Source organism: Salvelinus namaycush, chromosome 17 (assembly GCF_016432855.1).
Source record: "Salvelinus namaycush isolate Seneca chromosome 17, SaNama_1.0, whole genome shotgun sequence".
Classification (NCBI taxonomy): Eukaryota; Metazoa; Chordata; class Actinopteri; order Salmoniformes; family Salmonidae; genus Salvelinus; species Salvelinus namaycush.
This window is the reverse complement of record NC_052323.1, coordinates 10,863,025-10,878,689: the sequence shown is the minus strand read 5'-3', so window position 1 is coordinate 10,878,689 and position 15,665 is coordinate 10,863,025. Positions and strand designations below refer to the sequence as shown.

The 15,665-nt window shown below is 45.6% G+C and overlaps 3 protein-coding genes across 12 annotated transcripts in view; all 3 read left to right on the top strand.

Moving 5' to 3' along the window:
* Positions 1-464: 464 nt before the first annotated feature.
* On the top strand, positions 465-6,647 carry LOC120061892 (smoothelin-like protein 1). Its single transcript, XM_039011669.1, has 6 exons — positions 465-579; positions 1,422-1,901; positions 2,190-2,425; positions 2,523-2,637; positions 2,726-2,877; positions 6,293-6,647. Exons 1-6 carry the CDS (start codon positions 499-501, stop codon positions 6,645-6,647), a joined length of 1,419 nt encoding a protein of 472 aa, XP_038867597.1. The 5' UTR covers positions 465-498.
* A 2,593-nt stretch (positions 6,648-9,240) lies between these two features.
* Positions 9,241-11,303, top strand: LOC120062005 (zinc finger protein 316-like). Of its 2 annotated transcripts, XM_039011801.1 has the most exons (4): positions 9,241-9,592; positions 9,693-9,787; positions 9,886-9,973; positions 10,069-11,303. In XM_039011801.1, the coding sequence occupies exons 1-4, from the start codon at positions 9,304-9,306 to the stop codon at positions 10,905-10,907; spliced, it is 1,311 nt and encodes a 436-aa protein (XP_038867729.1). In that variant the 5' UTR covers positions 9,241-9,303; the 3' UTR covers positions 10,908-11,303. The 2 variants fall into 2 exon arrangements, with proteins under 2 accessions (XP_038867729.1, XP_038867730.1); XM_039011802.1 differs by lacking the exons at positions 9,693-9,787; positions 9,886-9,973.
* A 1,202-nt stretch (positions 11,304-12,505) lies between these two features.
* Positions 12,506-15,665, top strand: part of LOC120062288 (catenin delta-1-like) — a 32,803-nt gene continuing 29,643 nt past the window's right edge. For all 9 annotated transcript variants that reach the window (XM_039012137.1, XM_039012130.1, XM_039012136.1 and 6 more), the window contains exon 1: positions 12,506-12,600. The gene's annotated coding sequence lies outside the window, so the exon portion shown is untranslated. The remainder of the gene's footprint in view (positions 12,601-15,665) is intronic.

The following is a 15,665-nucleotide window of genomic DNA, read 5'->3' as shown; positions in this document are numbered from 1 at the left end:
GTGTGCCTGTCTGTCTATCTGTCTGTCTATGTAGGTGTGTATTCAGGTGTGTATGTATGCATATGTGTGTTTGTGTGTGTGTGTGTGTATATGTGTATATGTCTGTGTACCCATGGTTTCCAGAGCAGATGCAGCTGTCCTGGCTGTTAGACTGTGCCGATGTCACTAGCTCTATTTCTGGACCCTGTGTTGTTCTGAAGGTCAGATAAAGTGGCTCGGAATCCTCCCAAGGCAGGAGGGTGGCAGGGGGCACTTACTAAACAACACACACCAGACAGCACTTTCAGAGAGAGAGACGGAGAGGTAGAAAGAGAGAGAGAGCAAGAGAGAAATCTGCCTAGAACAGAACGTTGAGTCTAAACTGATTGTATGAAAGTTGGACATTTAATGAACATAGATATTGAGTGATCAGTCCGATAACCTTGGAGAGGAAGAGTCTGATTTTACTTTATGTTTCAGAGGAAGTTGGACTAACAAACACAGAAAGTCCACGGAACCATGGACGATGTATCACTCCACCAGGAGGATTCTGGGAACGACGCAACAGCCAACCAGACGGAGGACAACAAAAACAATCAGGTATGTATGTGTCGATGATGAAGGAAATAGACCTATAAACAGATACAGACAACCCCAAGACGAAATGCATACAGAGACAAACCTCAACCACCTGCAGACAAACCAATACACAGTTTTTGGTATTGCGACAAAGTCATGTAGCCTTACAATGAGGTGGCAGGCTTGTTAGATGTATTTGCGCTGTAGTCAGATGCATATGGAGCGAAGATAGTGGGAGGGCTTGGTGGTGGTTGTGGCTGCCTGGGTATAACCTAAGTGCTGGGCTACACCTGTTCCCGTGGCAAACTCTGGCACAGGAATGTTTATCTGTTTTTCTCTCTCAACACACACACACACACGGACACACACACACATGTGCGTCTATCTTATTTCCACTGATGAGTCACCACTCTGAGTCACAACCTGATGTGACACCTGGGACAGTTCACTTACCTAACATAATTCCAACATACTGTACTGTCTGCAACTTTATGCATCTTAATGCATAACATAAAAACAACATAAACATGTAATATGTTTGAATCGTAATTAAAGCCATAAAACATCATACAAAATGTGCGTGTAATATTACAGCCATAAACAACTCTACAGTCGGAGGTATGTGTTTTGAGTACCAACGTAACTATGGGGATTCCCTGGAGTGAAGCAGACACATTTTCTATTTTAGTTCTGAACTAGTTATAATGTCACTTTACATCGTCTCTCCCCTAAACAACTGATTTAGAATCAGGTCTATAACAACAGTTCTGTCCTTTACCATTTTGGTTTGTCCCTAACCCTAACCAAAACTACCTCAACTGCTCAGAATAACCAATTGTAATCTTATCTGGTTTGTCTCTCAGACAAAGAGAGAGGCTTCAGCGCAGGAGTGTGACCCACCTAAGAGAGACCACCTGGCGGAGGACACAGTGGAAGGTCATGTGGTTAAGTCTGGGGCTAATACGGAGAAAGCTCCGGAACAGGCAGCAGGGGCTAGCATTGGAAATGTAGAGGAGTCTCAGCCAGTAACCGACGCCATTGAGGTTAATAGTGAAGAGGCTTGTAAGGGTGAGGGAATGTCTCAAGGTGCAGACACCGGAGAAACAGAAGACCCCAAAGTGGTGAACGGAGAGAAGAAGGGGGAGGGAGAGAAGGAGGAGGAAGAGGACAAGAATAGAAAGGGTCAAGAGGTGGTCAAGAATGGAGAGATTGAGAAAGAGGATATGAAAGAGGACAAAAAGAAGGGGGGAGAAAATATTGCCAGGAAAAAGGGGAAGGGGGAAAAGATAGGAGAGGGGAAAACAGAAGAGAAGATAAAAGGAGATAAAGGAAAAGACAGAAAAGTGAAGGCAGGGAAGGAAGAGGGAGAGAAGGGAGAGGCAGGGATGGGAGAGGCAGGGAAGGGAGAGGCAGGGAAGGGAGAGGCAGGGAAGGAAGAGGGAGAGAAGGGAGAGGCAGGGACGGGAGAGGCAGGGAAGGGAGAGGCAGGGAAGGGAGAGGCAGGGAAGGGAGAGGGAGGGACGGGAGAGGGAGAGGGAAGGAAGGGAGAGGGAGGGAAGGGAGGGGGAGAGGGAGAGGGAGAGGGAGAGGGAGAGGGAGAGGGAGAGGGAGGGGAGGGAGAGGGAGAGGTAGGGAAGGCACCGGAGAACAAGAGCAAACCAGTAAAAGAAAAGGAAGGGGCAGGAGGAGGAAAGGTTAAAGAGAAAAGCAAGGAGGTGGAGAAGCAAGGAAAGACCAAAAGAAAGAGTGCCGTGAATCACACCGCCTCTACCCCATCCTCTGTGGCCCGACCCCGGAGCTCTGCCCGCTCTGCCCGGCCGTCCACTAAAAAGGACATCATAGCAAAGTTCCAGAAAAATGACTCTGAGTAAGTTCTGACATGTCCAATATGACAAACTGCAAAATGCTCACGTTTAATCTTTTTTTTATAGCAATAATTGTATTGTCTTTTCACATATTTCCAGGACACCGGTTGTCCGCAACTTCAAACTTCAGAGATCATCTATGGCTGTGGCAAACGGGGCGTCAATCAAACAGAAAGTGCTTTCATGGTGTCAAAACAAAACACGCAAATATGAGGTGAGGGGATGTTGATGATCGTGTACACCAGAGGTACTGACATTGGAGCACCATAACCCTACCTGACAACATACCCTCTCTTTCCCAGGGTGTTTCCATAGAGAACTTCTCATCATCATGGTGTGATGGGCTGGCGTTCTGTGCACTCATCCATCGCTTCTTCCCGGACGCTTTTGACTTCTCAGCGCTGAGATCATCTGAGAGAGAGAAGAATTTCACCCTGGCCTTCAACACAGCAGAGTACAAAGCTGTGTGTGTGTGTGTGTGTGTGTGTGTGTGTGTGTGTGTGTGTGTGTGTGTGTGTGTGTATGTTTGTGTCTGAGTGTGTGTGTTGTAAATGATTCATCATCCTTTCTCTCTCCCTCCATATCTCTTTTTCCCTTTTACATTTACATTTACATTTAAGTCATTTAGCAGACGCTCTCATCCAGAGCGACTTACAAATTGGTGCATTCACCTTATGATATCCAGTGGAACAGCCACTTTACAATAGTGCATCTAAATCTTTTAAGGGGGGGGGGGGGGGGGGGGGGGGGTTAGAAGGATTACTTTATCCTATCCTAGGTATTCCTTAAAGAGGTGGGGTTTCAGGTGTCTCCGGAAGGTGGTGATTGACTCCGCTGTCCTGGCGTCGTGAGGGAGTTTGTTCCACCATTGGGGTGCCAGAGCAGCGAACAGTTTTGACTGGGCTGAGCGGGAACTGTACTTCCTCAGAGGTAGGGAGGCGAGCAGGCCAGAGGTGGATGAACGCAGTGCCCTTGTTTGGGTGTAGGGCCTGATCAGAGCCTGAAGGTACGGAGGTGCCGTTCCCCTCACAGCTCCGTAAGCAAGCACCATGGTCTTGTAGCGGATGCGAGCTTCAACTGGAAGCCAGTGGAGAGAGCGGAGGAGCGGGGTGACGTGAGAGAACTTGGGAAGGTTGAACACCAGACGGGCTGCGGCGTTCTGGATGAGTTGTAGGGGTTTAATGGCACAGGCAGGGAGCCCAGCCAACAGCGAGTTGCAGTAATCCAGACGGGAGATGACAAGTGCCTGGATTAGGACCTGCGCCGCTTCCTGTGTGAGGCAGGGTCGTACTCTGCGGATGTTGTAGAGCATGAACCTACAGGAACGGGCCACCGCCTTGATGTTAGTTGAGAACGACAGGGTGTTGTCCAGGATCACGCCAAGGTTCTTAGCGCTCTGGGAGGAGGACACAATGGAGTTGTCAACCGTGATGGCGAGATCATGGAACGGGCAGTCCTTCCCCGGGAGGAAGAGCAGCTCCGTCTTGCCGAGGTTCAGCTTGAGGTGGTGATCCGTCATCCACACTGATATGTCTGCCAGACATGCAGAGATGCGATTCGCCACCTGGTTATCAGAAGGGGGAAAGGAGAAGATTAATTGTGTGTCGTCTGCATAGCAATGATAGGAGAGACCATGTGAGGTTATGACAGAGCCAAGTGACTTGGTGTATAGCGAGAATAGGAGAGGGCCTAGAACAGAGCCCTGGGGGACACCAGTGGTGAGAGCACGTGGTGAGGAGACAGATTCTCGCCACGCCACCTGGTAGGAGCGACCTGTCAGGTAGGACGCAATCCAAGCGTGGGCCGCGCCGGAGATGCCCAACTCGGAGAGGGTGGAGAGGAGGATCTGATGGTTCACAGTATCAAAGGCAGCCGATAGGTCTAGAAGGATGAGAGCAGAGGAGAGAGAGTTAGCTTTAGCAGTGCGGAGCGCCTCCGTGACACAGAGAAGAGCAGTCTCAGTTGAATGACTAGTCTTGAAACCTGACTGATTTGGATCAAGAAGGTCATTCTGAGAGAGATAGCAGGAGAGCTGGCCAAGGACGGCACGTTCAAGAGTTTTGGAGAGAAAAGAAAGAAGGGATACTGGTCTGTAGTTGTTGACATCGGAGGGATCGAGTGTAGGTTTTTTCAGAAGGGGTGCAACTCTCGCTCTCTTGAAGACGGAAGGGACGTAGCCAGTGGTCAGGGATGAGTTGATGAGCGAGGTGAGGTAAGGGAGAAGGTCTCCGGAAATGGTCTGGAGAAGAGAGGAGGGGATAGGGTCAAGCGGGCAGGTTGTTGGGCGGCCGGCCGTCACAAGACGCGAGATTTCATCTGGGGAGAGAGGGGAGAAAGAGGTCAAAGCACAGGGTAGGGCAGTGTGAGCAGAACCAGCGGTGTCGTTTGACTTAGCAAACGAGGATCGGATGTCGTCAACCTTCTTTTCAAAATGGTTGACGAAGTCATCCGCAGAGAGGGAGGAGGGGGGGGGGAGGGGGAGGAGGATTCAGGAGGGAGGAGAAGGTGGCAAAGAGCTTCCTAGGGTTAGAGGCAGATGCTTGGAATTTAGAGTGGTAGAAAGTGGCTTTAGCAGCAGAGACAGAAGAGGAAAATGTAGAGAGGAGGGAGTGAAAGGATGCCAGGTCCGCAGGGAGGCGAGTTCTCCTCCATTTCCGCTCGGCTGCCCGGAGCCCTGTTCTGTGAGCTCGCAATGAGTCGTCGAGCCACGGGGCAGGAGGGGAGGACCGAGCCGGCCTGGAGGATAGGGGACATAGAGAGTCAAAGGATGCAGAAAGGGAGGAGAGGAGGGTTGAGGAGGCAGAATCAGGAGATAGGTTGGAGAAGGTTTGAGCAGAGGGAAGAGATGATAGGATGGAAGAGGAGAGAGTAGCGGGGGAGAGAGAGCGAAGGTTTGGACGGCGCGATACCATCCGAGTAGGGGCAGAGTGGGAAGTGTTGGATGAGAGCGAGAGGGAAAAGGATACAAGGTAGTGGTCGGAGACTTGGAGGGGAGTTGCAATGAGATTAGTGGAAGAACAGCATCTAGTAAAGATGAGGTCAAGCGTATTGCCTGCCTTGTGAGTAGGGGGGGAAGGTGAGAGGGTGAGGTCAAAAGAGGAGAGGAGTGGAAAGAGGGAGGCAGAGAGGAATGAGTCAAAGGTAGACGTGGGGAGGTTAAAGTCACCCAGAACTGTGAGAGGTGAGCCATCCTCAGGGAAGGAGCTTATCAAGGCGTCAAGCTCATTGATGAACTCTCCAAGGGAACCTGGAGGGCGATAAATGATAAGGATGTTAAGCTTGAAAGGGCTGGTAACTGTGACAGCATGGAATTCAAAGGAGGCGATAGACAGATGGGTCAGGGGAGAAAGAGAGAATGTCCACTTGGGAGAGATGAGGATCCCAGTGCCACCACCCCGCTGACCAGAAGCTCTCGGGGTGTGCGAGAACACGTGGGCAGACGAGGAGAGAGCAGTAGGAGTAGCAGTGTTATCTGTGGTAATCCATGTTTCCGTCAGTGCCAAGAAGTCGAGGGACTGGAGGGAAGCATAGGCTGAGATGAACTCTGCCTTGTTGGCCGCAGATCGGCAGTTCCAGAGGCTGCCGGAGATCTGGAACTCCACGTGGGTCGTGCGCGCTGGGACCACCAGGTTAGGGTGGCAGCGGCCACGCGGTGTGAAGCGTTTGTATGGTCTGTGCAGAGAGGAGAGAACAGGGATAGACAGACACATAGTTGACAGGCTACTTTTCTCTCTCTCTCTCTGTCTCTGTCTCTGTCTCTGTCTCTGTCTCTGTCTCTGTCTCTCTCTCTCTCTCTCTCTCTCTCTCTCTCTCTCTCTCTCTCTCTCTCTCTCGCTCTCTCTCTCTCTCTCTCTCTCTCTCTCTCAAAGGACCATGGCTGACTGCTGCCCCCTGTTGGAGGTTGGTGATATGATCCTGATGGGGAACAGCCCGGACCCTATGTGTGTGTTCACCTATGTCCAGGCACTCTGTCATCACCTCTCCAAAATAGAGAAGGAGAGGAAGGACAAGGAAGAAGAGGAGAAGAAGGGTGAAAAGATGAAAGATGAAGAGGTAGAAACCACTACAGAGAAGAAAGAGGAGGAGAGTGAGGAAACTGGGAAGATAGATGGTCAACAAGAAGGGGGGGATGAGGGAAGGGAGAAAGAGAGTGAAGAGAGCTCAGCGGTAGAGAAAGAGCAAGAGGAAAGAGAAGTTAGAGGGTTAATTGAAGCACAGGCTTAAGCTAATGCTAAAAAAAGACATGGAAAAGAGATTCAAATAAGACACATGATGAAGTATAGTTTTACAGTTTGGAACACGACAAGTGTTTAGCGTGTATGAGCATAATTTCTTAAAGAGTGACACATTACTACTGTATATTCAAAAGCTGGCTTTGTGAAGGTTTGGAATTATACTCAGATTACAACAATGTGTGTAAATTGTAACCTGTTGTGACTTTTTAAACAATATTTAACACATGCTGTGTTCTTTCCAATTTCATTATCATGTCTGTTGTCGAAGTTTGTGCACAGAAAAATAAAACGTCAATGTATATTATAATGAATTATTTCGATTTATTTTTCAGAAAGACAACCTATGTATGTTTTTATTATGGGTAAAGTTATTAAGTACGTCTTCACTGCAGCCCTAATAAGGATTCAAAAGGCCCTTGGGTTCATGGTGATCTATCTTGAATAAAAAATATTTAAAAAACGATTTATGACAATTGTGATGATATTCATTAACAGATGGTCTTGGAATATAACAATTACACTCTTATTCCCTTCACTGTGCGTTATTGTGAGTTATGAGACTTTCCATCAAGGCGTGACATTCCAACATCACATAAATCAGATATTGCCTTTGCTTGTCAGAGGAGGGCGATATTAACTTTCCATGACAGAATGCTTGCAACAACAAAAAGCAAGAGATTGAAGAGGGGCCTGTCCATACAAATTGCACTCGTTGACTAACTACATTTTGCTGTTACAATTAGTTAATGATCATGAATTCCAATTTCCAGTCACGAGCAAAGATGAGTCTGAAGACACAGTGCCTTCAGAAAGTATTCACACCCCTTGACTTTTTCCACATTTTGTTGTGTTACAAAGTGAGATAAAAAAATATTTAATTGTCATTTTTGATTCAATAATTTACACAAAATACTCTGTGTTGTCAAAGTGGAAGAAAATGGTAACATTTGTCAAAAATGTATTAGAAAATAAAAGACTAATATACACTTTACATAAAACAGTATGTGGACACCCCTTAAAATCTGTGGATTTGGTTATTTCAGCCACACCGGTTGCTGACAGGTGTATAAAATCGAGCACACAGCCATGCAATCTCCTAGACAAACATTGGCAGTAGAATGGCCTTACTGGAGAGCTCAGTGACTTTCAACGTGGCACCGTCATAGGATGCCACCTTTCCAACAAGTCAGTTCATCAGATTTCTGCCCTTCTAGAGCTGCCCCGGTCCATTGTAAGGGCTGTTATTGTAAAATGGAAATGTCTAGGAGCAACAATGGTTCAGCCGCGAAGTAGGCCCCACAAACTCACAGAACGGCACTGCCAAGTGCTGAAGCACGTCTGTCTTCGGTTGCAACACTCACAACGGAGTTCCAAACTGCCTCTGGATGCAACGTCAGCACAATAACTGTTCGTCGGGAGATTCATGAAATGGGTTTCCATAGCCGAGCAGCTGCACACAAGCCTAAGATCATCATGCGCAATGCCAAGCGCCAGCTGGAGTGGTGTAAAGCTAGCCGCCATTGGACTCTGGAGCAGTGGAAACACGTTCTCTGGAGTGATGAATCACGCTTCACCATCTGGCAGTCCGACAGACGAATTTGGGTTTGGCGGGTGCCAGGAGAGGCTACCTAACCGAATGCATAGTGCCAACAATAAAGTTTGGTGGAGGAGGAATAATGGTCTGGTGCTGTTTTTCATGGTTCGGGAAGGGAAATCTTAACTCTACAGCATACAATGACATTCTAGACGATTCTGTGCTTCCAACTTTGAGGCATCCGCCACCATGGAGAGTATATGAAGAGTTATACTTAGTGATGTGATGGGTTGTTTTGGATTTGCCTCAAACATAACACTTTGTAGTTAGAACAGTTCTTTTTTTTTGCCACATTGCTTGCTATTTTACTTTAGTTCCTCATTTCAAGCAGGATTCCTTTTTTGATTATTTTTATTCTGTTCCTTCTTTTCACTCTGTATTTATGTTAGTATTGTGGAGTAACTACAATGTTGTTGATCTATCCTCAGTTTTCTCCTATCACAGCCATTAAACTGTTTTAAAGTCACCATTGGCCAGATGGTGAAATCCCTGAGCGGTTTTCTTCCTCTCCAGCAAATGAGTTAGGAACTACATCTGTATGTTTGTAGTGACTGATGCACCATCCAAAGTGTAATTAATAACTTCACCATGCTCAAAGGGATATTCAATGTCTGCTTTTTAAATGTTGTTTATTTACCCATCTACCAATAGGTGCCCTTCTTTGTGAGTCATTGGAAAACCTCCCTGGTCTTTGTGGTTGAATCTGTTGTTGAAATTCACGGCTCATTTTGACATTATGTGGGTATTGTGTGTAGGCCAGTGGGGAAAAAATCTACATTTAATCAATGTTCAATTCAGGCTGTAACAGAAAAAAACGTGGAAAAATCAAGGGGTCTGAATTCTTTCTGAAGGCATTGTACGCATAAATCTGTGGTGCTGGTCCTCCCCCAAAAAAGTTGCGGAGGTCTTCTTATAATTACGGTCAGCACTGCGTTTATTCACCGGAAGTAGTTTTATGTACACTGACAAAATCGTCACAGCTTGTCTGATCAATGATCTGATTTTTTTTCTCCAATTTCTCCCTCTGTCTTTTATCTCGCCACTGGAATCGATGTCAACAAAGATGCAGGCTCATTTGTCTTTACAGACCCAACTCGCTTCCATAATGGACGTGCTCGCTAGAGCGGCCGTTGTCGAGATCAGTCAACTCTTTTCCGAGAGCTCGGCTGATTTACACTTGGAGATTTCTCGCAGCTACAAAGACAACGAAGCGCTGAAGATGAAGATGAAAGGGATGAAGAGTGAGCTTTTCTCCCTGCGGCTACAACGGGCGAGTACACCGCGGGGCAGTCGTTTTTCTTTCGGCAGAACTTTGTGCAAGCCTCGGGCAAAACTCACAGGTTGGTTCAGGTTCTCGAAATGCTGCTAGCTGGGCGACCAGTCAATTGATCATAGTATGTTGGAAGTGGAACGGTTTTTGACCTATGCTCTTACTCATAGATAAGACACCTGAGCGCCACGCGGCTGTTAACAACAGGGATGACGCTTCTATTACTATAGGGGAAGAGGAGAGTCCATCCACAGTCAAAAAAGAGGTGTGGCAATAATAGCTCATCACACATTACTGACATAGGCTACTACTACTCTAGAAATATGTACATATTTGAATGAATGTGTGTGTTTTATGGTTCAGTGTGCAGTTGTGGAGAGTCCAGATGTCATCTTGATAAAGGAGGAGGAGGGAGCTGAGGATGACTTTGGAGGATGTTGGCCAGACGCAGGTGTGTGGAGGAGGAGGAGGAAGATGATGGACTGGTATATAGACAATTGACAGCCAGATAACTAACAAATGATTTTATCATTTTGTTTCCTGTAGGTCATGACGATATTGATGGTGAGACTATTGCTATGGCGACTCCACAGCTGGAACATGCCACCCAGAGACTAGGTCACGATGAAGGACCTTACAGCATGAGCGCTCATTGTCGAGGTGAAGGAACTCTGTGCAGCGTGAGCAGTACTGAGAACTACCCCTTCTTCAGAACCCCAGAACAGCCCCAGAGATTGCCCTCACACTCTGGTCTGCTGCCGGACCACACAGTCAATCATCAGATACAGCTGAACACTCATTCTATTGGGGGACCACTGCCAGGCAACCCTCCAATGAGGGGGGTGCAAAGTGACAGAGGGGGTCAGCCGACAGGGGATACAGGAGGACGGGGTCTGAAAATCGTCGAGGTAGCTTCCCTAGAAAACACCCCAAAGACCCCAACAACAACCTTGGCAACAGGGGGTGTGACTGTGAGGCGCCCTGGTCTTGTAAACCAGTTCCAGCGCCACCACGTACCCCACGGTACCAAGCCGTTGCTCTGTAGCGACTGTGGGAAGCGCTTCTCTCGCCGGCTTGACTTGATCCGCCACCGGGCGGTCCACACAGGAGAGACGCCTGTCATATGCAACCTGTGCGGGAACTCGTTTGTCAACAAGACAACTCTGAGGGTCCATATGCGCATCCACACAGGGGAGAAACCGTACATGTGTTCCCTGTGTGGGAAGGGCTTCACCCAGAAAGGCAGTCTGACCATTCACCTGAGGACCCACTCTGGGGAGAAACCCTACAGCTGCTCCCACTGTGGCGCCTCATTCAACAACCACAGCAACCTGCGCAGACACATGGTCACACACCTAGAGCAGGCAGGGACGCTGACACTCTGACACATAAACATTACCTCCCCGGTGGAGCTTTAGGTTCTTTCTTTCTTCAGCTCTCTCATTCTCTCTCTGACTGTCTTCCTCTTGTTGTCTCACTTAGCCCCAGACTCTTCTCTCCCGGTCTCCCATCTTCTTCTCTCTTTCTCTGGTCCGCTGTTGCCCCCCTTTCTGTTGTTTATGTCTCTGATCTAGATGCACATACTACTTAAAGGGGCAATCAGCTGTTGAAACAATAACAGAGTGTACTCCCCACCCTTGTTTCATAAAAAACCTGAGAGATAGGGCTGGAGAAATGGAACCACCCTAAAATTAATAGACAGAGCTATGGATGCAAGGACTGACCATGCATCAAATCAAAATTTGACCATGTTTTGAGGATGTATCGTGTTAGTTTACATTTACTTTGTTTACAAACATTGGAGTAAAACAAGCTTGTATTTTGTGTTCTTATGGGGTGGACAGTTGAACTAAGCTCATGGGGCATTTGTAAGTTATATTCTTCAAGAATGAATGGGTACATATCATTCATTTATAAGTCAAAAATGTATGTAGCAACTGCAGATTTCCCCTTGAAAGTTACTCTACAAATAGTTTCAGTAAGTAGCCTACTCTGGCCCAAATGAATAAACGGTGTTTTGATATTAAGGAATGAATGAACAAATGTTTTTTTCTAACTCACTGGCTGCACCATAGTTGTTTATCATTTTCTTCCTCGAGTGCAGCATTATCTTCTCTTTGTAATCTTGTACACTGGGTTTTTAACCTAGAGATTCTTCACCATCGCGGGGGTCTCTTCAGGAAATTGGCCATTTGACTTAAAGCTTCCACAGTCCTTTTAAGGCAAATAGCAGAGCAGGCGGCAGACTTTGCCAGCTGTTTGATCTAAACGCTTGTCTAAAGCATCAGAAGTATATAAAGTATAATTTGGACCACATAATTGCGGCTGATTATCCTACTAGGAGGCAGACAGTGCCAGCACCAGACAGCCTACTGATGCAGTCATCCACTTATACAGGGAGACTTAGACAAATACTGTATTGGCAGCATATGATTCAACTCCAGTTTTATGGTTTTCTGTTTGCATGTGTCAGAGCTAACTATGCCAATGCATTCTTGTGGGTTACTGTTCAACTTCTATTTATTTTTCTAAGACAATCAATGGGATGACATCAGAGGTGGGTGGGGGACTGGGGGGAGAAGCCAGGGACATAACCTTCAACATTTATTTTATTTAACCTTTATTTGACTAGGCAAATCAGTTAAAAACAAATTATTATTTACAATGACAGTCAAACTCGGAAGACGCTGGGTCAATTGTACGCTGCCCAATGGGACTCCCAATCACGGCCGGATGTGATACCCCTTGAACCAACCCAATTGAATATATATATAAATTATAATTTTTTATGTTCATTCAATTGGATATTTGTGGATAAGTTAATTTATATTGTGCTGTGTGATGCTGAATGTTCATTCTGCAACTGAAGACACACCATTACGGGAATTTTGTTCGGCTAACTCTTATCCGTAATTACGGTAAAATCCAACCGTTATGCCCGCCCTCTCCCCCCCGCATATCTATTCATCTTTGCTCCCACCGAGCTTGACCGAGAAACCAGAAAGAAGGAGGAGAAAAGGTGGATAAAGTGAAGAAAAGAAATACGTTGCGAAGGGACAGGGAATACGAGACATATAGGTAAGTAAAAGAAAAGGTACAAGCGGATTGATGGGATAATTTGATAGTTTTACTTTATTTCGTAAACCACAGCGTCGGCAAGGAGTGGTCAACTGGGGCACAGATCACGACTTTTCCACTGCCGGTGAGTGAGTGGGGTTAAAACGCCCAAATTTCGCTCAGCACGGATAGCCAGTTTTAAGCCTGTCTAGTAGGCCAGTGTCTCCACCACAAGTGGAGGTGGACGACCTGTTATCTAGCTACCAAATATTTTAACAAGCGCAGAAGGTTTGTTTTAAATTGAAACACAAGACTCGTCGCTGTGTTAGCAACTAACATTAGCTAGTTTGTGCTAATCTAGCCACGTCAAGCTAACTGTTAGCGCGGCTACGCGCAAAGAAATGGTTAGCCAAACAAGCTAGCTAACTGGTCAAGCAACCAAAACTATCTCGAGAGTTTTAGAAACATGCTACACCCTTGCAACTCATAACTGGCTAACTATCTAGCTAACGTTTCCATTGTTTTGTTAGCTAGCTGAAAATTTCAGCTAAACTAACTAGCTAGCCATCGTTTGCTGAATATGCCGTGCACCGATTGATCTGTTGTTCGAATTTTTCATTATTCTGGCCTCAATCGACCTGTCCGCTTACAGTTTTAGCAAAATAACATGTTTAGCCAATATTTTAGCATTATTCGTAAGAATGTGCTTTCTGGTTAATGGTAGGGAGGGTAAAATTAACATTACTTTGAGAACTACCCAATAATACAACATACTCCCAGAAGCACTTTGTTTAATGTCTGTAGTAGGCCTTACCATTGCTGACATTAGAATTTGTGTGTCTGAATTCTGGGTCAAAAGGTCGCGGGAGATAATGCACAGGTCACGATGGCAAAGCCTTTTCCAAAAATGTCACCAAAATGACAGGTGGACTCATGAATAAACAGAAACTCAAATATCTCAAGATAGCAATGTCCTATAAACATTACATTTTCCAGTGGTTATACAATAATGGGGATGTTAAAATGAAATATAATTTGTGTGTGTATATATAATATACAAATTGGATTTTAATGTATGTGCATATTTCATGTTGTATGCAAGAAATCATTGAAAAATGAATATTTGACGTACTAATGCAATTATCTGTGGTCATGTCGGACATTTCCGACTTGCTAACCTATGCGGAAGAGTCGGATCCCGAGTTTCCAACTTGCATTAATTTTAACTGAGGTCCCTAGTTTCTGACATGGTGGTAATACGTTTAGGGTTTTAGTGTGCTTGTAACATCAACACTTATGTATGTTCGACTTGAGATACTCATTATTATTTTTCTTCTGCCCACTCCTAAAACCTACGAGCTAAAGACATCAAACGAACATTAGACAGCATCAGACTAGATTACCTGAGAATCCTTTTGACACATTCTACACCATAGCAATTCAATGCATTCCAATGGCCAAAGACTTTTAATGGGGACATTTCTATTTGCAACTTCTCCCACAACTTATAGGGCTCAGTGGTCTAAGGCACTGCATCTCAGTGCTCGAGGCGTCACTAGACACCCTGGTTCGAATCCAGGCTGTATCACAACCGGCCGTGATTGTTAGGGTTTGGCCGGGGTAGGCCGTCATTGTAAAAAATAATTTATTCTTAACTGACTTGCCTAGTTAAATAAAGGTTAAATGTAAAAAAATATATAATATGCTAGACTCAACAAACTTTTACCCCCCCTTAGACTACACAGTGTGTTTGGTGGCAGCTAACCATCCTGATAGCTCCTCAGGTAAAGGTGAGATTACAAGTGTTCATAAATGTGTGCACAACAAACCACTTTCCATTCAGATTCTAGGTGGGTCTTTTGCCATTTATTAGCAGCAACGGCAGATGTCATTACAGTAGGTGCATATCTTAAGTTCCGTAGTGAACAGGCAAATAATCCAGGCCTATTAATGTCAAACAAAAACAGAAGCATCTGTACTTTTCACAACCAATAAACTGTGTGTGTGTAACATTATATCCATACTAATTGGCCAGAAGAGGTAGACGAGGCCATCCAGACAAGCTTGGTACGTGTTAAAGGGAAATAAAGTCAAACGTTTTCAACTTCATATTCATCATCTCCAGCCGAACATCAACATGTGAAAATGTCAAGTTTCTATGTTTTGTAGTAAAAGACAGAGGAAGATGAGTGTTTCCAATGACATCAAGTAGGCAATGCCTACTCATAATTGGTTAAAATCAGACAATGCACACCGACGTCATTGTAAACACTTATCTGCCTCTTTTGTTTTTACTACAAAACATAGAAACTCGCACTTTTCACATGTTGATGTTAGGGTGGTGCTAGAGATGGATATGAAGCTGACATTGTTTTGAAATGTCCCTTTAAACATGGGGATAATATCAAACAAAACAGAATGAGCATCAAATGTCACACAACCAATAAAGTGTTTGAGAGATGACATGTGATGGTTCCAATGTAGATGAGTTTAACCTCTGAACATAATGATCATGGGCTCACATTACCTTGACATCTGTCCCACTTTCTACCCCTCCCTCACCTAGACTTGGACTACTGCGTGTGTGTACTTACAGTATAACAGATGAATTGGTCAAAAGAGGGGGAGGAAGAGGCCACCCAGACGAACAAGATATCTGTAAACATGGGGAGGATAAAGGCCTGTTAATATCGAACAACCGAAAACAGAATGAGCATCTGTAATTTCGTTTGTGTGCACTGCAGACTGGCAGTGCTTGCTGAGGGCATTTATCAGCCAGTAGTCCTCTCATTTCTCACCATCTTTCTATCTCCTCATCCCTCCCTGCCTACTACTTTCCCTCTCTCCCCCTACTCTCCCTCTACTCTCCCTCTTTACACATGAGACAGGTGCCAATCAACATTCCTCTCTCTTCCCCTCAACTACATAGCTACCTAGAATACTTGCTAAAAACAGTTAAATCCGCTTCGTGTTTTTTTTAGTTGCCACGATACTGAGTATCGCGATTCTGTTATCATGTCGGTCCTAGTGTACATGGTCAAACAGTAGATGAAAGCATGCTTAACTTCTCACTCAGGTGATTTTTG